This window comes from Mangifera indica, chromosome 1 (genome assembly GCF_011075055.1).
Source record: "Mangifera indica cultivar Alphonso chromosome 1, CATAS_Mindica_2.1, whole genome shotgun sequence".
Taxonomy (NCBI): Eukaryota; Viridiplantae; Streptophyta; class Magnoliopsida; order Sapindales; family Anacardiaceae; genus Mangifera; species Mangifera indica.
In genome coordinates this window covers 867,120-892,123 of record NC_058137.1, presented here as the reverse complement: position 1 = coordinate 892,123, position 25,004 = coordinate 867,120, and the positions used below count along the sequence as shown (strand labels likewise).

The window sequence follows — 25,004 nt, the reverse complement described above, 5'->3', positions numbered from 1 at the left end:
CGGCTAGTCATTTTCTGCAGTGTCAATAGAGATCAGATAAACTTTTTATCAGGATCTGTTTGTGAAAAAAAAAAGAGAAGAGAAAACTTTTCCTTCTAATATTTATTTCCTGGAAAACGGAAAAATCATATTCAATCCTCTTTTTGTAACATAATTGCTCTTCTCAGTTCAACAGAACCAATTTAATGGCTATAATAATACCGGTAATGCATAAAACTGAAGCAAGCACTTGTACATATAACCGGCTCAATCTCTACCCTAAACTTTCGACTATTGCCTGGGAATCTAATTCCAAGTGGCCTACAAAATTAGAAGTACAGAATTCCAAAACAAGATTGACTCAGCAATAGCATATGATCTTCAATCACTGACCTCAATTGGGTCATACATCGTACCAAAAAAACTATTGGTGAATTAAGTAAATATGCATCCACCAAGCATCATGCACCAGATGATCTGATACTTCAATCAATCACCAGACACGAAAGTCTTGCTTTCATAATACTTCTTCTCGCTGGCTGACTTTTTCTCATTTCGTTTCTATAGAAAAAAAAGAGGGTCAAGAAAAATCTTAGGTTAAAACACAATGGCAGATATAACAAGCACTGTACAAATGTAAGATTCTGATAACCGCAGCTTTAAACGAACTGATTATAGGAAAAGCTCATGACAAGCACAGATTTGATCCAACTCTCCCTCTTCGGGGATTCCCCAATAAAGGCAGAGACTGTTCTGTCTAAACAAAGACTATTCAAACCAATGACAGTGGCAAGAAAATGACATCTTAAAAACGTTATTTTTCCAACTCCTTTATCCAGTCAATTGATATCATGGTAACATATTTAGAACTCTCAACAAAATTAGTGACCGTAAAAGGATGCAAAATTTATTCTATTTTTTCAGAAGTGTAAAAAATAAGAGAGTTTGGAGGTAAGCCAACCTGGTATGCCTCATGATTTGATACAATCCTTCTAATTATCGTGGTAGTTGTGATATCCAGTGGGCTTTCCAAAACTTTGAAGATACCCATGCTAATCGGAACTGCATATGGATTGTCATTCTCCTGTATAACAACGAAATGTCAGGAAAATTGTGGATCTTGGAACCTCAATCATAAATGTAATTGTACATCATGAAAACGAGCAACTTCTAAAATTTTACCTTCGCAAAATCATTGTTCTCAGCCACTGTTCCATGGACAACTAGTGAGATGTTGAAGGTTGTGATCTGCAGTAAACAAAATTTGATCAAGTTACAACAGTAATATATACAACATGTTATGACTTCAACACTCATCCTTGGACCAAGGAGAGAAAAGGCTAAAGCAACACAAAAATGTTTGCAATGCACAATACTAGTTTCAGAAATACAAAAAGAAGCCAGGCCACCGGATGTGAGCCTATTTTTTTCCTTTTTAAAAGGAGAAATCTCAATCTTCAATCTCAAAAATCAATGAAATCCAAAACATTTTAGAGCAGTCCTAAGAATACTAGACTTGAACTCAACTATCAATTGCTTTGCTCCTCTCCTTCAAAAGTTCTATATCTATATCAATTAAAGGAAATTACTAAGAGTTACTGGACAACTTTAACAAGGAACTGACTCGGCTGTGTGATAGGTTGGAGCTTTGTCGCTGCAGTATGCCCATGGGCAAGCCCCATGTGAACTCTGTTGGACACACGCAATGCCATGCTTCTGAGGTTTTCATTGCGTTTGTTGTGCAATCTTCCAGATCTTTAGTCGGTAGCTCTGAGAGCAACTCCCATTGGAATGTCATCATCAAAGTACACATGATCTTCACAAGAATGGTAGAGATTCCAACAGTGTTATTAACGACTTGTTTTGTCTTTGGAATTTCTCACTCAAGACAAGAATCCATTTTTGTCTTTTCTAATAGTTGCTTGTTAGCAATGGGGAAGAATAAGGTTTGGGGACGCAGCATTCTGTGATCTTTCCCAATATTTCTATAAGCTGTTAACCTGGTAATGGTTGATCCATTATTTAGAAGATAAATTCCCCTTCATCTCATCGGGGTTGAAATTAAATCTTAAGCTAGATAAAAATACTAACAACTACAGTACTAGGAAAAACTTAAGGCTTTATCACAATTAACTGCTTGTTGAGGAGGGACAGAAGGACTTGGAGAAGTCAGGAAAGTTGCAGCTAAATCTTATTAATGAATTCAATGTTTACCATTTTGAACCCTTAAAGATAATATGGAAGGCTAAAGTGCCATATGATCACCTTGTTTTCAAAAATAAAACTTTGTTGGTGCTGCCCTGTTTGTCAAACTCTATCTCATTGAAAGTTTTTGGGAAAGGAAGAAAATTATTGTTTTGTCGGTGTATAATGATGGCTACCCATTATGATTTGGAGGGAAGGACACCCTATTCTGTTGAGATTAAAACAAATTTTTCCAAAATTTGCAACCTCATCAACCTCATATTTTAGAAAAGCACATTTCTTCTTCATTTAGGACAATTGGCTTGCAGCAGTGCCTAGATGTCATAAACTTCTTTTGTTTAGGACTTCCAAGGGGATCTAAGATACCAATTTAACTTTTTTTGCCATAGTTCTGATCACTGGATTCCTTAGTTCTTTTGGAAGACAGCTTATTCACTTTTTTGTTGTTCTCTTTACACATTATAACAATTCTTCATTCTCATAATAAATAAATTAAGTTAATGAAGAGACTAACCATATCTTTAGACACTTCCCATGGAGCACCGATTATAACCTCATCCACATAGCGACAAGCCAAAACACTTAAACTTCTTTCATGCAGATTCATAATAGGGCGATGAGTTCCTCTTTTTGCACTGCAATAGCATAAAAAGTGCTACAAATCAACTTACGCTCTAATAAAAAGATAATAATACATAAAACATGTTCTGTTTTCTTATCATATCAAAGCATTACAGAATCATAAATAAATTATTCAAGCTTTCATGTAGCAGAGTGGAATCAGTTTTAATCTGGTCAACATTCTATGCTACTGTAACTAAAAATTATAAATGTATACATATACAGAAAAAGAGAAAAATGAAGAAATAAGAGCAGTTTGCTACCTGACAGTTTGATCATTGTGTATCCCAACGAGAAGAAAATCTCCAAGCCCCCGTGCAATCCTCAAGATCTACACAGCAAGGTAATATTCAAAGATGAATATGACTGTAAGATAACATATAGAGATCCATAAACATTTTCGGTGTGTGTAACAAAATTGAGGAAAATGTTTATCATCTCTTCGTTGTAACCTACCGGATTGTGGCCTAAGTTTTTTCAGACCACTAAAGTTACCTGGATTACTCTAGCCTATCATGATTCTCTGTTTATTTTGCCCTGGGGAATTGATAAAAGCAAAATCTTTATATAATTGTGTAGTCTAGGAAATTTTTGGGTTACTTGGCAAAAAAGAAACAGAGGGTTACGAGATTCAAGAGATGAAATAATATCAATTTCTTAGTGATAAAGCTTAAATCTAGCCTTCTCTTTGGGCCTCCTTCTAAAAAGAATTTCAAGAACCTCTTTTTTCCTCATATATATATATATATAAAGGTAGTTCATTTTGTTGTTTTTGCATCAGATTTCACTATAGTATCATTGAGGCTTCTAGTTTGGATTTCTTTGTCAAAGGTTAGTAACCTTTTTCATTAACACACCATAAACTTCTTTAACAATAAGAAGGAAATTCATCATTGATCAGGACAACAAGGTAACATTAATATACCTCAACGTGCCCAGCATGAAATAGATCAAATGCACCATCTATATAGACTATACGAGCATCAGGTCCAGGTCCCTGCAACACCAAATACATAATTTTACTCAAGAAAGTTCTAGGTAAGCCTCACAAGAAAACTTTCATAGGAATATTCTACTAACTAGAGAGCAGCATGCATCACAACCAGAAAGAACAGAGAATAGCACAAAGCTGAAAAAAAAAGGAGATGATCCATTATGTAGAAACTAAATGATATTTGAAAAAGTTTTAAAATGGTATCATAACTATGACACCATCGTTGGCAAATCAATCAATCAATCTAATAGTTTTCTAAAGGGATAACAACATCCGGAGGTGTTAAACTATTGCATTATTTTTTCTATTGAAGTGATCAATTTTTTTTTTCATGAAAAGGATTGAACTCTTAGATTTTTCAATTAAAGTAACCAAACTTAAAGATTTTCACATAAAACAGACTAAACTTCCAAGTATTTCCCAAACTAATCACCTCCCTTCCAAAATAAAACAAAACAAACAATTTGGTACCTTGTTGGAAGGGAGGTGATTAGTTTGGTACATTGAATAGAAAATACTTATAGTTTGAACTCTTCTATGGGAAAATCTTAAAGTTGGATTCCTAGGAAATCTTAGAGTTTCGTCATTTTAATTAAAAAAAAACAAAGTTTCATCCCTTCAATACAAAAAATATGATTCTTCATACCTCCTAATATCATTATCCCTTTCTAAATTCTCAATAACAAAAACAAAATAAAAAATTCTATACCTTGCCATTAGAGAATTGAACAATTCTTCGGGAGGTTGGCAGAAAATGAGAGACACGAGTTCCACTGCCGGATCCACCATCTTCAAATTTCTGGCTGTGACCATGGCTAAACTGCCGTTGCAATGAAGAGTGGTCGTGACTGTCGCTAACAGATCTCTCTCTAACACACAGAAGCATACGACCTGTCCATGTACAAGGAATTTTATATATATATAAAAGAACAATTAAGAGAAGGAGAAAGGGAAAACCATATAATATTAAAATAAAAGCTGAAACATACCAACGATGTCTGTGCTGGATACACCTTCAGTGCGCTTAATTTGCTTGTAGCGACCCGCCTTCTTGGCGAGCGCGTAGGCATCAGTTCCATCAGGAAGAACACAAGGATCATCCCCATGAATAATGTAATCGATGTTGTACTCATCAAACAATTTCTTCATGAAATCTTCAGTTATAGCATAAGGCGCATCTGGGATTACCTCATCGACCCATTTCACGGCATTCACCATTATCATCCTCTCGTGAAGAGGCGTCACCGGAGGACCCTTGTTCAACGTGATTTCCGCGTCGCTCACAACACCAACAACCAACTGGTCACCGAGAGCATGCGCCTGACGGAGCGCGTTGCAATGGCCGTAGTGCATCATGTCAAAGCAACCGTCCATGTACACGCGTACTGGTTTCTTCTTTTTCTTCCTCCATTGCAAACTTCCCAATCCAAGCCCTACGGAAGAACCTTTTGGAGCCAAATAAAGGCTTAACACCGAAAACCCGGCCACCAACGCTGCCCCTGTAACCAAACAACCCACTATCAATCTCATCGACAATTGCTCCTTCGCCTCCGAACCCATTTTCATCCAAAATTTTTAATTCGATTTAATTTATAATTTTTCAGATCAACCCCAACGCCGACCCACCTTTATTCCATTCCCATTTGCCTTCCCAAGCTTTCTTTTCTTGCCCACTAATTTTAACTTTGCTTTCTCTTTTGCGCCTTTATTCTATTCTAGGGTTTCATTCCAACCAGAATTATGAATTGATTATTTATCCATACGTAATACTATGATGTTAAGATTAAGTTATCGGCGGTGCGGCGTCTTCCTTTGCATTTTACTGTATTGTATTGTATTGTATTGTACTATTTTATGGATATTAGGTGTTTGGCTTTTTACTGAAATACCCCTGTAGCATTTCTCTTCTTTTTATTCTGGTTCTCCATTTCTGAAAAATGAAATAATAAATTTTTATTTACCAAAATACCCTTTTGTAGAATATTCTAGGTCAAATAACTATTGCCCACCCGAACTTTGATGAAATTATTTTACCTACTAAGTTTGAAAAGTTTATTTATCTACATATCATTCAAAAATGTCAACAAAAATTGTTACCATAAAAGAGAAGAAAGTTATTTTATATTAAGAGCAATGCTATGTGTATTTATTTTTAATACACAATTCATGTACACAGTAATGTGTTATCATGTAATTAGGTGATTTTAAAACATGCGTCATCATATGATAAATAAACATCAAATCTCATAATAACACCTCATCTGTGTACATAAATTATGTATCAAAAATAGGTATATATAGTTTTATTGTTATATTAATATGCCTCTGTTATCATTGTCTTCTTCTACACATTAACAATTGGTGACAATTGATGAATCAAAACAGACGTCAAATCTTTGATTTTATCATCATTTTTATCATATTACTCCAATCTTAATGGTAAATAGCAATTGGTCATAATAAAGATACTCTTACATTGAATTAAATTGAGTTTAAAGAAAAATTAGTTTAAATTTAATTTAAATTTAAAATAATTAATTCGAGTTCAAATTTAACTCATTCAAATTAATCATTTAATTATATAAATAAAAAAATTGTAAAAAAAAAAAGAATTATTGGCGAGGTGAGATCTAATAACATTGCAAGGTATCAATCTTGAGGCCGATAAGCTAAAATTCCAATTCCAATTTAGTTTATTTGAGCCAAACAACGATGCAGGCCCATCCACTCTGAAACCATGGGGGGTATGTACAAAGGTTTGTTGACTTTAAAGGAATTTGTGTTATTATTGAATTTGTAGGAGAATTTTGTTTTTTCGATTCAGGAATAAGCCTTTCGCTCTTTCGGCCTGTCCTGATTCTGATCAACAAAAAATTACAAAGGCCAAAAGTAAATTCCACCCAAGGATTGCTGTTTGCTTAAGTATCCCCTTTTAACTTTAAAAATCTCAAATATCCACCTATAAATAGTTGAATTTAACAGTAATAAGGATAAAATCGTTATTTTATCTATAATATTAAAAATAAATTAAAATATAATCTCCTTTTCCTCTCTTAAACTATGAAAACTAAAAGTTTTTCCTCAATTAAAGTTTTAAAAAATGACAATCTCCTCCTAAGGTTTGGTTTTCAGATCTCTAGTGTTAAATCCGGTAACATTGCCGATCGTTTATCTCTCTCAAAGCTTTCTCTCCCTCTGACGGTCTCTCTCCACCTATTTGGACGTATGTTTGGTGTCGATCTTCTTCTAAAAAATGAAGCGCTTCGTCGAGGAAGGCGAAACTCTTCTTCTTTATTCGTCTTCCCAGACGAAGATGTCAGGGAAGACGAAGAGCTTCGTCTTCCCTGATAAAGCTCTTCGTTTTCCCTGACAAAACTCTTCACCTCTTGTCATCTTCTAAACTTCATTCGACGTTGATTGGATGTCTAAATGAGTGGAAAGAGACCGTTGGAAGGAGAGGAAGTTTCAAGAGAATTAAACAACAGACAACCACATCGAAGATTTGAAAATCAAACTCTAGAGGAAAACTGTTATTTTTTAAAACTTAGGTTAGGGAAAACTTTTAGTTTTTAAAATTTAAAGGGAAAAAAGAAATAAAATTTGAAGGGTTAAGGTTCTGTTAAATTTAATTGTTTATGGGTGGATATTTAAAATTTTTAAAATTAAAGAGGATACTTGAGAAAACATCAATCCTTGGGTGGGAATAGTTGCTTGGCCAATTACAAATAATAAATAAAATTGTTGTGCTTGAGATGGTTACTGGTAAGGACAAACAAAAATCTGATTGAAATTGAGAGTAATTGTTGGATAAAAGAAGCGTTAAATACAGGGACCCAGAGGGAGGGCGCAGGGATGTGTGCTATTCTACCAAACTAAATAAATAGAGAGAGAGAGAGAGTTGAGAGAGCGTGGACTTCGGTTTTCGTGGGCGTTGGGAGCGTTGGGGATCAGCCATCAGGGAGAAGAAGGAGAAGAAGGGCATACACCCCAATTGAAATTTCCTGTAACTGTAACTAAAATGGCATCAACGGAGGGTTTGGTGCCCATTACCAGAAGTTTTTTGGCTTCTTATTATGATAAGTACCCATTTGCCCCTCTTTCCGATGAAGTCTCTCTCCTTTCTTCTCAGATTCGTTCTATTGTCAATGATTTGCTACAGGTCTCTCCCCCTCTCAAGGTTAGCTTCCCTTTCTATCGTCTTAAAAATACCTATTGTTGTTTGAATATGTTGCTCTGTTTCTTAATTCGATACCCACATAATTTAAATGTCTCTACTTGCTCAGATTTCCTTCATTATTAGTCACATACTCTGTATTGCGTCACTCTGTTGTTTCCTTTAGCTTTTAACAATTGATTGCAGAAAGGAAAATAAAGAGAGATGTGTATGCATTTTGATTTTTCTTATGGGGCATAGTACGTTTCTGCATATCTGGTGATTCGTTTTGAGTATAGAGTATTTGAATTTGGTTTTAAGCGTTTTCAGAGTGTTGCTTCATAGATGGTAACTTATGCTTGAATCGTTCATTTACTTTATCATAGCCTATTAACTTTAATTAACTATCTAACTCTTCTTGTATGCTAGATGAGAGCTTGTTGATGCAGGAGGCTGACCGCCAGCCTCCCCATAAAATTGATGAGAATATGTGGAAGAATCGGGAACATATGGAGGAAATCCTGTTTTTACTGGAAAGATCACATTGGCCAGCTGTGGTAAGATTCATTCTATTGTGCACTGAAACTTGTTTTGTTAAGTTTCTAGCGTATCTATGTAGTACTCATTGTATTGCTGTAGGATCTTGCCAGCAGCACTATTGAATGATCTTTGTAACTTGCCAATGCTGACTTTAGCTATTAGTTATGACTTCATCTTCTATTTGTTTTTTGATTGCAGCTTCAACAGCCATCTACACCTGACGATGTTGAATCAGCAAATGTCTTTGAGAGGCTCAGTAAAAAATTTCAAAGGAGTTTGAAAGAGTTGAAGAATTTCCAATCTATGAATTCTGATCGTGTATTCAACACTGGTTAGTTCTTTTAAATTTCCAGTGTTACTAACAATTCCTTGCAACTAAAGAGGTTTCTGGGTGAATATGGTTAGAAGTAAACACAAAGAGAAAACTTGGTCTAGAACTTAACCTAGGTAATGGTTGTTTTGAAATTGGGTTCACTTGTGAAATTAATCTAAAGTCTGGAAACTGATTTCATATAATTTTGGTTAAATTACTTCAGCTTGTTCTTAGAATAAGCAAACTTCTAAAAGTCAAAAAGTTTAACAGCAGCACCAGAGTCTGGAATGTTAGAGCTTGGGCTTGAACAACGGTATTGCTAAAAATGTATAAAGTTAAATTAGGTAATATGCCTGTCTTCAGTCATGACCTACATGCCTCAAGATTTTCGGGGAACACTAATCAGGCAACAAAAAGATAGATCGGAGAGGAATAAGCAAGCAGAGGTTGATGCTTTAATTAATTCTGGTGGAAGCATACGTGACCAATATGCCCTTCTCTGGAAGCAACAAATGGATAGGTTTGCTTACTTGTTTCCATGTGAAAGTTTTGCTTAGATTGAATGATTTGACAGTGTAACTGCTGATTACAATTATAGGAGGAGACAGTTAGCTCAGCTTGGGTCTGCCACAGGTGTTTATAAAACACTTGTCAAGTACTTGGTGGGAGTTCCACAGGTAGATGATCTTATCCTTTTCACTTAGGGTTTTGTTTGGTTTGTTTATACTTATCCAAGTTTGCAGTTGTGGAAAATTGTTTGTCTTTACTAATATTAGGATGATTTGATCAGTAACAAAAAGGTTCATATTTTGATTGGGGTCAAAAATATAGCTTAGTGTGTGATAAGTACCTGTACTAAGCTAAAAACTGCAGCTCCATAATCCTCACCCAACGTAATTGCCAGCATGGCCACACATGCAACTTGTCAGCTCTCAACCAATGCAAAATCGACAGATAACGGTGAAAATGAATTAGGATAATAATATGATTTGAATTGATTTGAGCTGTGTCTACAATGTAACAGTAAACTAGGAATGGAATTAAAATAGTCCTACGCTTGGCATTCGAGAGGCCAGCACTCTCTGTCCACTCATTTCTTCTAAAATCCTTCTTGCATCTTTTCTCTCCTTTCCAACCTTTATTCCTCTTTGTAACCGCTGGCCGTTCTCAAATTATGCCACATTCATCATCATCTCCCTGTGTTCCTATCTCCTATCCTACTTTTTGTGTGAATGACACTTGTACTTCCCATGTTGCTGCCCTGTGCTCGTGCCATCAGTTTCTCCTTATGTGTATATACAGGGGTCCTAACATACCTTTTTACGTGTATATACATGGCTCCTAACAGTTTGACACTCAAGTACATGGTATTATATCTCAGCTTTTTAAAAATCATACCATAGAAAAAGTGCAGGCACCTAATTTTCTCTATGGTTCTTTTGTGTTACCTGTTAGTTTTTTGCTTTCTCAATTGGTAATAGTTTCTGGTTATTGGCAATCTAATGCAGATAGATATGATATACTGCAAAAAATTTGAATATGGGTAAACATATATGATGTTCTGATGCTTTTATTTTCCTTGATGTAGGTTTTACTGGATTTTGTTCGTCAAATAAATGATGATGATGGGTATGTTATTTCTGCTTTTGGAAATAATCTTAGCTGTCTATAAGATTGATGACTACTTTTCACCTAGATTGAAAGGTAGAAACATTAATCATAGAATTTTTGAATTGATTGTGCTGAATGACAAGAGTTAATTCTTCTTATCTAAGGCCTATGGAAGAGCAGCGACAACGTTATGGACCTCCTTTATACAGTCTAACAGTAATGGTGACCTTTATCCGACTTTTTCTTTTGTTGGTATGGGGGAGGTTTAATGCTAATAAACTGTGAGATATCTCTTCCAATCTTTGTTTTTTCTGTAATTTTATTTACATCTAGTAATTCTACTGAGTATGATTTATTATCTGTACTTAGTGGGTAATGGCACTTTCTTATTGTTGTTTTTCTGCTTTAATCTGTTTGGCTCATGTATAAATTTATCAGAAAGAGAGATCAGATTGCTGTCTTGGAACAAGCAGTTGATATTTACACCTCTGAGTTTGAGAGGTTCACCAAATTTATTGGGTATTGTTCTGCTTCATGCTTTTATAAATTGTTTATCATTATACTTTTATGTGTCATGAAATTCTTGTCATTATAGTTATTGGTGATGTTACAAAGCTTAGTAGTCATGTGGTTTAGCTTTTATGTTTACCATATTGCTACTAAAGCAGTTGATGTATCAGTGCTCTTCTTCTCTATTTGGTTTTTGGTTTGGTTTAAACTGGTGAGGTGGTGATGGGCCTTGCCAGCCCATGAAAACTTTAAGGCCCATGGGCCTAACACATAGGCCCACTGCCCAGCACGGAAGGCCACTGGTCTGGGCCTTAATCCCGGGTTTTGGGCTGGGTGTCCATTCGGCATGGCCCAATTGACGCTTCTACTGGTGATCATGTTCCTTTTCTATTTGCTCTAAATTAAGGAGTCTTATTTTTAATTTCTTGATGTATGTTACTTGGGATAGTTTGATCTTATTTGATGAGTCTTTTCTTTCTGAGATATGATGTTGCTTGTTTGAGTATTGAGTGGCTGACACGACATAGTAGGATTAGGTTTCTTGTTGAACATTGGAACACACCCCCCTTTTTTTAATCTAATATTTCTCAAGTGTGCTCGTAAATTTATCAAAATATGCTAACTGGCATGTTTGTTTGTACCAGTGAGGTCTTTGCGAATTCCCCGTTCTTTATTTCAGCAGAGGTTGCAGGTGCACTAGAAGCTGGGTAAGTTTCAAAGTCTTTGCTTAGCACTACCTGAATTTCCTGCTTATTGCTAGTTTTTTCATTGCAGGAAAAATGATGATTACAAGGAAATAACTGTTCAAGCTGGGAAAAATTATGAGGTTTGTTTTCAAATCTGTTTAATGGTGTCTGCTCATCTTTGAAGGTCATTTTTAAATGCGTTTTTGTGTAGTTTGCTGCTGCTTTATTTTCACTTTTCTTTTGGATAAGATCCCAAGAATTTATTAAAGGAACTGTAATAAAAAGTTACAATTATAAAGTGGACCATCAGATGTTCACAAGAAGCACAAAAACCACAGGACTGAGAAAACCTATTTAAAAAAAAATAATAATAAAAAAAGATAGCCCTTTGCATTCCAGAAGTCTGCTATAAACCCAAAAAAAAAAAACTTCCCTATTCCAGATGGATTCCAAGAGAATAATCAATGTCTTAAAATCACTTCTCAGTTCAGATGCATGGAGAGAAAAGAGTAATCCAGAAATGAAACAGGAAGGTTTTGTTTGGAATTGGTATATGTTTTGGTGGCATGAGGCCCTCCTCTTCCCAGTGGATTAGTATCTCAAATTCAGAAAAAATTTGAATGATAGAGAGGCTTCAGGTTTGTAAACCTTCTATCCAAACTGATGAAGCCTCTCTTGATAATATGAGGGCATATAAGAAAACTAGGAACTGTGAAAAGTTTCTTTTGCTCTCTTCTGTCTCCTACTTAACAACTTGGTGGATGACCCTAATATACTCTTTTTTTTTTATTTGGGTCACTTCTTTGTGTGCTTTCAGCTGCTCAAAATGTTTTGATGTTGAGAATTAGTGTACAAGGTTATGCCGCAGTTACCTATTCTTGTATATACCTTAAAGAACAATCTCAAACAATTTTTTGTTTTAATTGGTCATTAAAATTATGGATCTAACTATTATTTTATAGTTATCTTTTAATCTAGCCTAGTTGGATGGGTTTGACAGAACATCTTTGAATTTTCTTATGTATTCTGTTTGGTAACTGTTCATTGGTCCTTGGACCTTTGTACATAATGCCAATCTGAACCATTTCTTTCTAATTTGTTGTTGTTTTAGGTCTCTTTGACTGTGGATTCTGTAAACTCTTACATTGCTTGGGATTTTTCATTGGTGCAAGGCAAGATTAATATGGTATAGTTCTTTAACATAATTATTGTAATTTATACATTTCTCTTTTCTTAAAATCATATGTATTTTCTGAGTGTCACTCAACATATTTTCATAATTTCGCTTTGGAAAACCAGAAATAATAATGCTATGAGGACTTAAGTTTCAAACTTTTTGGAGAAATTGTGTTAAATTTATTATAAATTGACAAATTTTTGTTTATTAAATTAATTCTGAAGGATATTTGGGAGTCCTTGTTATTTTGTTATTACTTGAAACTCTGAGCATTATTGTCCCTTGCCTGCATATGTTCCATTTTAACTGCAATAACTTACAAAATTCATTTTGCAGTTTATTATCAAATCTGTGGATCTCATGTGCTGCATTTGTACAAGATGCATGACTTATAGTTTATAATATTAATGTTTAATTCATTGCTGTCAGGATATTGGTTTTAGTTTGGAGTACACAAATCCTTCTGGAGAGAAAACTGTAAGTCGAACTATGTTAGTGCATACTATTAATATTTTAATGTGATTCTCATCAGCTGAAGTTTTTTGTGCTGATTGTGCTTCAAAACCTTCTGTAGCTTCCTTGTTCTTTACTTATACCAGTTCTTTTTTTTTTACACTTAACTGCTTCTTTTTGTATTTTGCTGGCCATTGATGTTTATCCCTCAGCTGATATTACCTTACCGCCGTTATGAGTCTGATCAAGTGAGTTGTTGCATCTGTTGCCAAACATTTATTTACCATGCTTTGCTATGTAATAGCAAGTTCCCACCAATCTCATTGATTATTTCTGCAGGGCAACTTCTGTACCATTATGGTGGGGAACTACAAACTCATTTGGGACAATTCATATTCAACTTTTTTTAAAAAGGTGAGCAGATGGGTTCAAGGAATTCCTTAGTCGATTTTCACTTTCTTTTTGACACAATTCAAGTTTCAGACTCTGTTTTTATGGAGAGTTGAGTTATTACCACAGGAAAATTTTTTGTAATACTGTCTTAATATATTATCAAATGATAGTTCTCTGGGAATTCTTGAAGCAATGTAGCATAATATCCTGTACACAACACTGCTGACCTTTGTGAACATCAGGGTTTCTATATTGGTTATGCCAGCATAACAACCATATGGATTTTTTATTTCCTGAATTAACAATCATACGTTTTTAAAATTTAAGATATATAGATGACGTGTTTCAACTTGGCAAAGAACTCTGATTAGTAAGCAGCATAAGTAAATGTGATCCCATGGTTGGTTCCCATGCCCTTGCCCACTTTTAAATTAGCTTTGGCAGGCTGTTTGTGACTCTAAATTCTGATTCTCCTGACAACTTATGTTCGTTCACTTTTGCAATAGGTCCTGCGCTACAAAGTGGACTGCATACCTCCTGTTGTTGAGCCAGCACAGTCAACTGACGTGGAAGGATGAGAGAAGCCTTGTATTCATTGGAAAGCAGTGTAATCTTGAGTGATTATTTTCAATTTATTTGTCATTGCTTCTTCTAAGGTTGGTATGATTCGATGAAGAATCTCAACCGGAATGTTACATATGTATATTACTTGAAATTAGTATAACCAATTCTTGTTGTCACTATGCGAAGGTGTAACCTACGCATGATGACCTAAATAGATTTTCAATTTTTTTCCTAAACATACTAGGGTTTGCCCAATTTATGTGTCGGCTTTGCTGTATCAACCTCTGATACCAGCGTCAGGCTTATGGTGAGAATAATAGGCAAAGGCTTTCAGGCACAATCGATGTTTGTCAACTCTGCTATTTCAACCTTGAAGTGTCATTTGATATGTGATATTTGTATTATGAACGATCAAGATCTGTTTATTGATTATTTGATTTGCTTTTCTTAAACAATTTGTGTTTGAATTTATTTATATCAAATTTAAAATTAAATTATTTCAAGTTGAGTATGATTTGTTGATCTAAAACTAGTTCATTGAATTTAAATCAACTTGAGTTAGACCTTACTCAAATTCAGTCCACATCAAATCCAGCTATAATCCAATATTTCTGTTTATCTTGGCAACGGTACCTCACGATTAGGGTTTGTTGTACCTGTTACTAGAAATGGTGAATGTTAAGAGATGGCAGCATGCACCACTTTTTAACAAAATTTCATATGATTTAAAGGAATTTTTTATCAATATAATGACCGCATTTTCTTGGTGCAAGATTGCATTAGATAGAATTACAATGGGGGAGATCCGCAGCAGTTATATATGAACCGAACTGGAACTACACAGTCTACCTGTTTTCTTCAAATTTATCAGTGACTGGCTTTGATTTTCTGCAGGGCCAAGGTCGTTTGGTTGTTTTCAACTCAGTTCATTACTCTAATTAGGGCAGAGAAATGTAAAAAATGTTGAGGCTATCTTATAACAAGGCAATTTACTGGCATTGGCAGTCAAGTAAGACCGTATACTCGTTTGGCAGAGTCGAGAGTGTTGGAGAGAAGCATGGCAATAGTCATTGGTCCAACTCCGCCTGGCACTGGAGTAATTGCTGACACCAATCTAACTGCTTCTTCATAGCAAACATCTCCTACGAGACGATAACCACATTCGCAGCTTGCATCCTGATCATACATAGAGTGAATTCAGAACTCAAAGCTAAACATTTATACTAGGAAACTAAAGGTGCTTTACCAGTCAATAGGGCATTGAATGGTTTATAAATGTGAAAAGCTCCAGCAACAAGCAAATGATGAAAGAATTTCTACTTACTTCAACTGGGCATGTCCCAACATCGAGTACAACTGCACCAGGTTTTAGCCAGCTGCCGCGAACTAGATTTGGCACTCCTGCAGCTGAAACCACGATATCAGCTTCTTTGGTGATTGTCTCTGGGTTTTTTGTGAAGGCATGTATGATACTGACAGTCGCATGGTGCCGCTGCCCAAAGATGTTGGTAAAACCATCTTTATCTAACTGAATAGAATAGCAGAGTTGAAATCAGTGAGAATAATCTATTACCTGCAACAATAAAGATGTGGGCAATCCAACAATGTTGCTTCTTCCAATTACCACAGCATTCTTTCCCATTATTTCCACACCTGATCTGATCAGCAACTCAATGCAACCTTTTGGAGTGCAGGGGATAAACAGTGGTTCCCTTCCTCTCATGGCTAGATTCCCCATATTCACTGGATGAATGCCATCAACATCTTTTTCCAAAAGCACTGCATCCAAAATCTTTCCCTCGTCTAAATGCTGTACCAGATATATTTGTCATTAGTCTTGCATCGAAACACCAAATAGAGAAATATCTCTTCCTCCTTTTTTCTTTTTAATAAAAGAAAACAAAAGACAACCCACCATTTTCTACCAAACCAGAACCTTTGAATGACATAAACCCAATGTTATAGCAAGCTTGGAGGATTAAGAACATCTACAGCATTTTCATTTCAACAATGAAAACTTCTTTAACAAAGATCACATGCTACGAACAGTAAAAATTTCAGCAAGACAGGTAAAGCTATGAGTAGATATGACAGATCTTTTACATGGTAGATGCTTCATTTAAATAAAGTCACATTTCAGAAAAAGAAAAGGCAAAAGATTAGATTATATCAGAGTTAAAGAGATTACTTGTGGTAGAGGAAGCTGTACAAGAACACCATGAATTGATTTGTCCTCATTAAAATTTGACAGAGCATCAAGAACCTCATTTTCAGTACAATCATCAGGAAATTCAGTAACAATAGACTTGATTCCAGCTTCTTCACAAGCTTTTATCTTGTTGTGGACATAAGTCTGAGAGTCCCTTCTTTGACCCGCTAAAATCACAGCCAAGCCAGGAACCTTTCCAATAGATTCCTTCATTCCCTTGACTTCACTACCAATACTTGACCTGACCTCCTCTGCAATCGACTTTCCATCAATTACAGTAGCAGAATGTTGATAAGCTGTGATTGACGTTCAAGAATCAACTACACTGGGCCTTAAATGATATAAAGAAAATGAAATAAGGGTAACTCAGGATAATGGCAATACAATTATCCTTGCTTGGAACTCATAATTGGCAAATTTTGAATGCTTAATTTCTACCTCCAATTAGTCTATTGGAATAAACTCTATTTAACTGGCTAATCATCTACACATGCTATTATGAAACTCAAAGCAACCAAACAGTAAAAATGTATAATTACTCAACATAGGAACACAAGAATTTATGTGGAACACCCATTACAAGAAAAACCATAGACAAACGAAAGAGAAAAATTTAACTACGAATAAAAAAAAATACAAGAAGAAGGAATTATGTTTGTTCTCTCTATTTTGCGGCAAACACTTTCCCTTAACATATACCTTAATACAACTTTTATAATGACAACTTTTTCTGACAAATACTTGAAATTTCACAATAAGTCGTACCCACACTACTATGGATTGCTCTAGTGCACAGGTCATAACTACTCCATTCATCTACACTGACAAAAGGATGAGGTCCTAGGCACTACATTTACTTAATTGTATTTTGATAACCATTACAAAATTGGGGTCACATTTCGCATCCGCACTTCCTAAATTAACATAACCATTTACAGATTTCAAGTCACTACCATATAACACATGCGTAATGAATTGGCTGGCTGCAAGATTTAGCACTCTTATTGAGACTCCAATGCTTAATAAAATATATTCACAGATGGAATCAAATATGTGGTGGTATTTGCACACAAAGTATTCAGTCATTGAGGAAAATCCAATATACTTCTAATGTTTAATCAGGATCAACTACGACAGAAATATATATATATATTTGGTGTCAAGATACTATCTATGAATACTTATCAATTCCCGATGTAAAAAGCAATCCAATATGACTAAAAAATGTTCAGCAAGAAGCAAAATGCAAGAGCTAACTGGAGGAATTGAAGCTACTTACAACATACAGATGGTAGTGGATGAGAATGATTGTGGCTGGAGTTATGGGTCCATACGTCAGGGAGGTCCAGAGAAACAAGTGATGGGGACATTAAAAATTTGCTGCTGTATGAATAAAAACCCATCTTCTTTATGAATCCCTTCTGCAATGCCACTGCCAAGCCTGCGCTTCGCATTCTACTTCTTGCCATCATCATTTTTTTAACCTTATACAATCCTATTTCTGTATTTTTCTTGTCATGGGTATACAAATAAGTATCTCCTACAAGCTCAAATCAACCGTTGAACAGTTTCTAATGGCTCGTTTACATGGTCAGCTTCAGCTTTCCGCCGTCGGTCATGGGCATGGCCAAGAAGAAGAAACGACGGCTACGCAAAGAGGATTATCAGATTTTCCACTTCTCAATAACACGGCCACAGCCGCTTAATGGGCCATGAAGCCCAATTATCATTTAGCGGCCTACTTTTTCACTTACAGAGTCTTGATGACTTTCAAAAGTAAAACTTTTTAGGATTTGCTTCGGTCCAAATTAAAATTTAAAAAGTATAAATCAAGATTAATTTAAATATAAAAAAATTTATTTAAAATTGGTTCAAGATTTACAAATTGAGACTAAATTATTAAGTTTTATTTAATAAATACTAAATTCTTAAGTCCCAACAAATTTTTTTTAATTATTAAATGCTATTAAAAAATGACTAAAAGGCTGTCACCCACCTAAAGTTTGTTCAAATGACAAATTTTTATTTTTTAAATTAAAAAATCAAATTCTCACTTAAATTAACTCCAATTCAAAGTTCAAATTGAGTTACTACAAAGTTGTTAATAAAATTCATCTTTTATAATGATTTTTTTCTCAACAACTTTTTTTCATTGGCATCTTTAATGAGTATTTTTCTTTTTGTTATATCGAACTCAACATCAATTTAGGTTTTAAACGGGTTTAAATTAGTTTTTAATTATATTCGATTGAGTTTAACGCCACTTCTAATTCCAATATAATTTACATGAAAGAAAAAAAAAAAAAAAGCAAAACAATCAAACTTGGATTTTAATTGGAAAGAAGATACTTGAATTTGTATAGTTAGCATTCGTATTATTATCATGGAAGAAAGCTAGCTATGTCGAACTTACCATCAAGATTTATATTAGTTTTTAATGTAAACAGGGTCATCTGCCCCCTGTCTGGCATTGGTTATGGGTTGGAATTTAATACATAAATGAATCGATAGAACATGTATGTATATATGAGATAGATTTTGGTGGTGTTGGCTTATGCAACGAGACGCATTTGCTTTTCTCTGTAACCAAATTTAGATCGACGCCATTGTTGTATTGTTAAAGCTCGAATGTTCGGTATGAAATCCTTCTGTCTTTTTCCTATCAAATACAAATTGTCAGTTTCTCTGCATCAATATTTTTTAACGTAATGCGATTTTTATTTTATCTCTTTATTCTTCTTCTTCTCCATGTGCCCACCATTTTCCTTCTATCAGTACTTTTTATTTTTCACTTGGCCATGCCTGTCTCTTTAGATCGAACCTGTTTGATATTATTTTAAATCGAATCAAAATTTTAATTTACAAAAATTTACCAAACAGATCTTGAGGTTGTTTCTCCTTGAACCAACCCTAGCTTGAGCTGGTTTTAGATCAGCTCAGGCGGGTCTAAATTCAAGTTTTGCATCATTCGACTTTACCCCTGTACCAGGTTGCAATCCTTTTTCCAACCAAACAAGACAGAATAAAAACAGCAAGTGGACCACAAAGCCAGGAGAGTAGAATAATAATGCAAACCAAGGAGAGAGTTTGAAAAGGATTGAGACGGTGGAGATCTTTTCTCACATCTCAGAGAGCAATGAGGAAACATCGATTTCTGTGCCTCTCACGTGTTGGATCGAGTTGCCATAAGAAAGACAAGAGAAGAGAGTGAGAGAGGGAACCTGTTTTTCCGTGAAACGGAGGGCTGAAAAAGGACGTTTCTCTAAAAGATGCTCAACTTTTACACGCCTAATCTATTAGGCTTCTTTCTTTCACTCTGGACTAGATTATCATAATAGCTGCCTCAGATCTACTGTCATGTCATCCTTGTAAAATTTTGTCCTCGTCGACTGTGAAAGCTTGTTCTTTTCCGGTTCGTTGCTCAGTGTTTGGTCAATTTTATTGTATTTACTCCCAATCCCTCTCTATTTCTCTGGAGTCAAACCAAGCCTACAGCCCAAAGTAAAAATTGTTACTGTGAGCAAATTTAATTTTCCCACGCAAGGTTTCGCCTGAACCCTGAATAATCTCTTTTCGCAGCAGCGTGATGCAAAATGTCAAACGCTACGTTGCAAATTTGGGAACGTGAAGTTTGACACTTTGCATAGCCTTCCTCTCTCTGTCTTCTTCTTCCCAACTTCAACCTGTAATGTTGAATATTATTTGATTTGAATCTGGATCCCCTTAAACTTTTGGTTTCAATAATGCCTTCTCTTCCCATTTCCATTTTTATTTCTCGTGACAAATTAGCATATGCTATTGCCACTAGTACAATTATGGGTTCCCTGTAAAGCTGGTTGACTTACTGTACTGCTTTAGTAATGCAGGTTTTGGATACTAGATTAGGTGAGCATAGATAACAAAACGTAGCATATATATATATATATATATATATATATATATATATATATATATATATATATATATAAATATAAAGTTGGCCTTATAAGAAAGGTGAGCTTTGTTGGAGGGAGTTGAATGTTTGCTATGGTCTTTTAAAATGAAGCAAGCCAAAAGCTATTCAATACATGTCGATTGCTGTGTCAGATGTCCTGTGGAAACATTGAATTCCGAAAGTGACTTCACAAGTCTAACTTAATACAAACCCACTAACATTATGTCTTGTTATCTCCCATAAATTTGTTGAATTTTCTAAAAGTTGGAATGTAAAAATTGTCCATTTCTTTACCCATGCTTAGTAGGGATGGTTCAAATTTCAGACAGTTTGAATCAAATATTGATGCTTAACTATCAGTTTGATTGCATAGCATTGTTATTTACTTCAAATCAATGTGAAAAGGTTTGGAGGTTGAAAATGAATTAAAAGCCTAAGCATTGTATGTGGGGATTAATGAAAGTCAATACAAAAAAAGAAGTGATTCCAGGGAAAGATATAGTACATTGCAGAGCTGTAAAATAGAACAAGGGTATTTTGATTAATTTGAATTAAAATCTTTTGTATTTATGAATTTGACGAATCCAACGTATCCAAGCTCAGACTTAAAAATACAAGCCCTTGATCAGGTCTATCTATAGTAAAATATATATATGTATATATATATATATTATATTATGTACTACTGCATACGCAGATAAATAAGAAAAGATAAAAAGAGGCATGGAAGATCGTGTAGGGTTAAAAGTTGAGCTGAGCAAGAAGAATCCCCAAGTTGCTGTCCCAATCTTCACACCGTTATCTGTTTGGATTGCCTTCTCTTTTTGGTTCTTACTTGTTAACATCTCCATCTCCATCTCCATCTCCATTTCTATGAAGACTACTACTACTCCTACTACACTCTTACTGCAACTACTCGTACATCATCTTCATGGCTGCTTCTGGTTTTCTGGGTGGTGAAAAGGGAGGAAATGCTGCACAAACACAAGTTAATAATAATAATACTAATGGAGATCGTCTTGGTCGTGAAAGTTCAACAATGCCAATGACAACAACTGCATCTAATAGCACCGAAAGCAACCAACAGTGTCGGCCTTGGAAGATGGCGAGGAAGAGAATGGCTTCAGAAATGGAAGTGCAGTTGAATGATGATTATTACCGTAGATTTCCCAGGAGAAACAGTTCAAATTCTACACCTAACGCCATTGCCAGCCCGCTTCTCAATTACTCCACTATCAATAATAATCTGAACATGAATATGCTGCTTCCCTCTTCCACGAACTTGAGTTGCATAGACGACTTTTCCCCTGATCAACAACAGTCCCAATCTCAGCCACAGGCGCCGGCTGTTTGTGGCTTTTCCGGTCTGCCGTTGTTCCCACCTGAGAGAAGTCGAGAAGCATCTACCAACGGCTTGATCCCGGCAACCATGGAAGACTGCTCAGCCACGGCTTGGATCGACAGCATCATAAAGGACCTCATTCATAACTCAACCAATGTCTCCATTTCTCAACTGATTCATAATGTAAGGGACATTATTTTCCCTTGTAATCCCAACCTGGCTGTCCTCCTGGAGTACAGGCTCCGCTCTCTTACTGAATCATTGGACAGAAGGCCTGTGGAAATTTACCAAAGGCAGTGTAATCTCAATCTTGACTTTGCCCTGGAAAATCTCCCGACTTATTCTCTACCGGATTCAACATACTTGGACTGGGGATTAACACAACTGCCCGCCGTCTCTACCTCTCAACAGAATCTTCAACATCATCAGCAGTCTGTTACGGCTGCTCCTCTCTCGCCGAATCAGGTGCAACCTCAGCCTCAGCCTCAGGAACAACAACTACAAGGGAACGAGAACTCATCACCAGCGGAGACCGTTGCAACACCTACGCCAACAGCAGCACCAATAGCTTGTGCAATGAGAGATAAAAAAGAAGAAATGCGGCAACAACAGAGGGACGAAGAAGGTCTGCACCTGCTGACTTTGCTTTTGCAGTGCGCAGAGGCGGTTTCGGCGGATAACTTTGAAGAAGCGAACAAGATGCTGCTGGAGATTTCTCAACTCTCCACGCCATATGGGACTTCTGCACAGAGAGTGGCTGCATACTTCTCAGAAGCAATGTTCGCTAGACTAGTAAACTCCCACCTTGGAATATATGCAGCATTGCCTTCTTTGCCCCAGAGTCATAACCAAAAAATGGCTTCGGCCTTCCAGGTGTTCAATGGCATCAGTCCTTTCATCAAGTTCTCTCATTTCACAGCCAATCAGGCCATACAGGAAGCGTTCGAGAAGGAGGAGAGAGTGCATATCATAGATTTAGATATTATGCAAGGCCTTCAGTGGCCTGGTCTCTTTCACATCCTCGCTTCTAGACCTGGAGGGCCTCCTTACGTGCGTCTCACCGGGTTAGGCACCTCTATGGAGGCTCTAGAGGCCACAGGCAAGCGACTTTCTGATTTCGCTGAGAAATTAGGCCTTCCCTTCGAGTTCTACCCGGTTGCCGATAAAGTTGCGAACTTGGATCCCCAAAAACTCAATGTCAGCAAGAGAGAAGCCGTCGCAGTCCACTGGCTGCAGCATTCCCTCTACGATGTCACTGGCTCCGATACCAATACGCTGTGGCTTCTACAGAGGTAATTAATTTCTGCATCTTCCTATTTGATAAATGTGAACACTCCTGCACAAATTCCATATCTATGTGTTAAAAGCACAATTGAGAATTTGAGATACATGGAGATGATAAGAAAAGATTTTTAAGTTATCAAATTGACAGGGAGTAGGGTTAAATTCAAATTAAGTTGAATTGAGTTGGTCTATTAACCTGGTTTGAATAAGCTCAAAATAAACTTAATTTAAGCAAGTCAAACTTAAGTTCAGAGGATGTTTGACTTGTTTAATTTATGAATCTATAAAATTTTGATTCGAATAAACTAAAACAATGTCATATGCATCGGTTCGAATCTAACCCTATAGTAGATTAGATTATTAGACTGATGCTATGCAAATATGTTTGAAAATACTATACCACGGCTATGATATGATAGGTTGTATCTTCTCTAAAGTTAATTAATTTATGTTCGATAAAACACATAAAAGATATTGTGTATGAATATTTTATATCGTTTGAAAATGATAAAAAAAATAGTTAAACAATTTGTAAATCCCTAAATTGTTAAGACGTAGCACTACGATACAATTTTTTAAATATGTAACTCAAAATCAGTCACGGTTTTACTGACTAAAACAAACAATATACCGATAATGAATTAGGTTACAGACCAGGACTGCAAATACTAGAATTATGGATTTTGTTTTATATTTTAAAACATGTCATTGCATATTAGATAGCAAATACTTAAAGGATCATTGCAACATACGTTTTCCATATCCAATTATTTACCTGCATGCATGATGGCGGATGTATAAAATGTAAAATTTTCAGATTGGCACCAAAAGTGGTGACGGTAGTGGAGCAGGACCTCAGCCCAGCGGGTTCATTCTTGGGGAGGTTTGTGGAGGCAATACATTACTACTCAGCTCTGTTTGACTCGTTGGGGGCAAGCTACGGTGAGGAGAGCGAAGAGAGGCATGCAGTGGAGCAGCAGTTACTGTCCAGGGAGATCCGCAACGTGCTGGCGGTGGGAGGCCCTTCTAGGAGTGGTGATATTAAGATTCATAATTGGAGGGAGAAGCTTCAGCAATCCGGGTTCAAGGGCGTCTCTCTAGCTGGGAATGCCGCCACACAGGCCACCCTGCTCCTTGGTATGTTCCCTTCCGATGGTTACACCTTGGTCGAGGACAATGGCACGCTCAAGCTCGGATGGAAAGACCTTTGCCTGCTTACTGCCTCCGCGTGGAGGCCGTTTCATGCAGCTGCTATCACCACAGATCGGTATTCACATTAGCTTGGTCACAACGTGTGTTTTTATGTATGTGAATCTTCCGACCGTGTTACTTTGTGCTGCATGAAATGCACGATGCAGAAGTTCAGTAAAAGAATCGGTAATCATCCCAGTTGATATTTATTTTCAAGAAATCAGAATCTGTTCAAGCTGCCACAGAAAAGTTCATTTTTGGGGTCCTACTTCTTGCCTGAGCCTGAGCCTGAGCCTGAGCCTGAGCCTGAGCCTGAGCCTGAGCCAACATGTGGTTAGAATATTAATTGAAATGTGGCTTGAGACTCTTTAAGATCCTAGAAACATTTTTCCTAATGATCGGATTATTTGTTGTACCTACTGTTGACGGCACAAAATCCATTATGCAATGTGATTAAAGATGTAGTAACTCCTACAAATTAATGAATGTAGCTATGTTTTACCACCGATCAATTTAAAGCTGGATTCAAATCAAACCATATCGAAGTAAAAATCAGCAAAAATCAAATTAGATTTGTTCAATTGATAACAAGTTCATGAGAGAGATTGTCGAAATAAAAAATTAAAGATAGTTGAATTTGATAAAAGAAATACATGAGAAATGATAAAAAAATTGTCAAAGAAGATGTTTATCAATGATTTGATTGAATTGAACTAACTAGACTTATTTTCAAATTAGAGCTAACCCTAATCAAACTTGACATGTTTGAACTAAACATTGATCTAAGTTCAAAAAGCTTAAGTCAAATGCACTTCTATCATATGTAATTAGGTAATTTTAAGAAT

General features: G+C 35.9%; 4 protein-coding genes across 6 annotated transcripts; 2 read left to right on the top strand and 2 right to left on the bottom strand.

Annotated features, from left to right (window-relative positions):
* Positions 1-76: 76 nt before the first annotated feature.
* On the bottom strand, positions 77-5,632 carry LOC123225239 (ethanolamine-phosphate cytidylyltransferase). The gene is made up of 8 exons (XM_044649154.1): positions 4,789-5,632; positions 4,509-4,690; positions 3,731-3,802; positions 3,069-3,136; positions 2,699-2,819; positions 1,162-1,227; positions 941-1,063; positions 77-540 (listed from the first exon to the last, which is right to left on the bottom strand). Exons 1-8 carry the CDS (start codon positions 5,363-5,365, stop codon positions 469-471), a joined length of 1,281 nt encoding a protein of 426 aa, XP_044505089.1. The 5' UTR covers positions 5,366-5,632; the 3' UTR covers positions 77-468.
* A 1,940-nt stretch (positions 5,633-7,572) lies between these two features.
* LOC123220296 lies at positions 7,573-14,435 on the top strand. 2 transcript variants are annotated; one of them, XM_044642412.1, is made up of 15 exons: positions 7,573-7,976; positions 8,382-8,509; positions 8,691-8,823; positions 9,169-9,325; positions 9,404-9,482; positions 10,394-10,434; positions 10,581-10,697; positions 10,855-10,935; positions 11,571-11,633; positions 11,701-11,752; positions 12,724-12,798; positions 13,219-13,266; positions 13,455-13,490; positions 13,582-13,656; positions 14,142-14,435. In XM_044642412.1, exons 2-15 carry the CDS (start codon positions 8,396-8,398, stop codon positions 14,211-14,213), a joined length of 1,143 nt encoding a protein of 380 aa, XP_044498347.1. In that variant the 5' UTR covers positions 7,573-7,976; positions 8,382-8,395; the 3' UTR covers positions 14,214-14,435. The 2 variants fall into 2 exon arrangements, with proteins under 2 accessions (XP_044498347.1, XP_044498357.1); XM_044642422.1 differs by lacking the exons at positions 7,573-7,976; positions 8,382-8,509 and having other exon boundaries at positions 8,690-8,823; positions 9,150-9,325.
* A 559-nt stretch (positions 14,436-14,994) lies between these two features.
* LOC123220306 (bifunctional protein FolD 1, mitochondrial-like) lies at positions 14,995-18,083 on the bottom strand. Of its 2 annotated transcripts, none has more exons than XM_044642442.1 (5): positions 17,688-18,083; positions 16,388-16,704; positions 15,824-16,009; positions 15,524-15,727; positions 14,995-15,375 (listed from the first exon to the last, which is right to left on the bottom strand). In XM_044642442.1, the coding sequence occupies exons 1-5, from the start codon at positions 17,881-17,883 to the stop codon at positions 15,205-15,207; spliced, it is 1,074 nt and encodes a 357-aa protein (XP_044498377.1). In that variant the 5' UTR covers positions 17,884-18,083; the 3' UTR covers positions 14,995-15,204. The 2 variants fall into 2 exon arrangements, with proteins under 2 accessions (XP_044498377.1, XP_044498369.1); XM_044642434.1 differs by having other exon boundaries at positions 15,524-15,691; positions 15,773-16,009; positions 17,688-18,081.
* Positions 18,084-20,525: 2,442 nt separating this feature from the next.
* On the top strand, positions 20,526-24,677 carry LOC123212941 (protein SCARECROW-like). Its single transcript, XM_044632196.1, has 2 exons — positions 20,526-22,976; positions 23,786-24,677. The coding sequence occupies exons 1-2, from the start codon at positions 21,274-21,276 to the stop codon at positions 24,246-24,248; spliced, it is 2,166 nt and encodes a 721-aa protein (XP_044488131.1). The 5' UTR covers positions 20,526-21,273; the 3' UTR covers positions 24,249-24,677.
* The last annotated feature ends 327 nt before the right edge of the window (positions 24,678-25,004 follow it).

Coding starts and splice junctions, on each gene's coding strand:
- LOC123220306 (XM_044642434.1), bottom strand. CDS start 17,883: ATGATGATGGCAAGAAGTAGAATGCGAAGCGCAGGCTTGGCAGTGGCA. Junction 16,010..16,387: donor TACAGCTTCCTCTACCACAA/GTAATCTCTTTA, acceptor TATCTGGTACAG/CATTTAGACGAGGGAAAGAT. Junction 15,376..15,523: donor TTGGGACATGCCCAGTTGAA/GTAAGTAGAAAT, acceptor ATGTATGATCAG/GATGCAAGCTGCGAATGTGG.
- LOC123212941 (XM_044632196.1), top strand. CDS start 21,274: ATGGCTGCTTCTGGTTTTCTGGGTGGTGAAAAGGGAGGAAATGCTGCA. Junction 22,977..23,785: donor ACGCTGTGGCTTCTACAGAG/GTAATTAATTTC, acceptor TAAAATTTTCAG/ATTGGCACCAAAAGTGGTGA.
- LOC123225239 (XM_044649154.1), bottom strand. CDS start 5,365: ATGAAAATGGGTTCGGAGGCGAAGGAGCAATTGTCGATGAGATTGATA. Junction 1,228..2,698: donor GGGAAGTGTCTAAAGATATG/GTTAGTCTCTTC, acceptor TGTTTACTGCAG/ATCACAACCTTCAACATCTC. Junction 541..940: donor CAAATCATGAGGCATACCAG/GTTGGCTTACCT, acceptor TTTTTTCTATAG/AAACGAAATGAGAAAAAGTC.
- LOC123220296 (XM_044642412.1), top strand. CDS start 8,396: ATGCAGGAGGCTGACCGCCAGCCTCCCCATAAAATTGATGAGAATATG. Junction 9,483..10,393: donor ACTTGGTGGGAGTTCCACAG/GTAGATGATCTT, acceptor TCCTTGATGTAG/GTTTTACTGGATTTTGTTCG. Junction 13,657..14,141: donor ATTCAACTTTTTTTAAAAAG/GTGAGCAGATGG, acceptor CTTTTGCAATAG/GTCCTGCGCTACAAAGTGGA.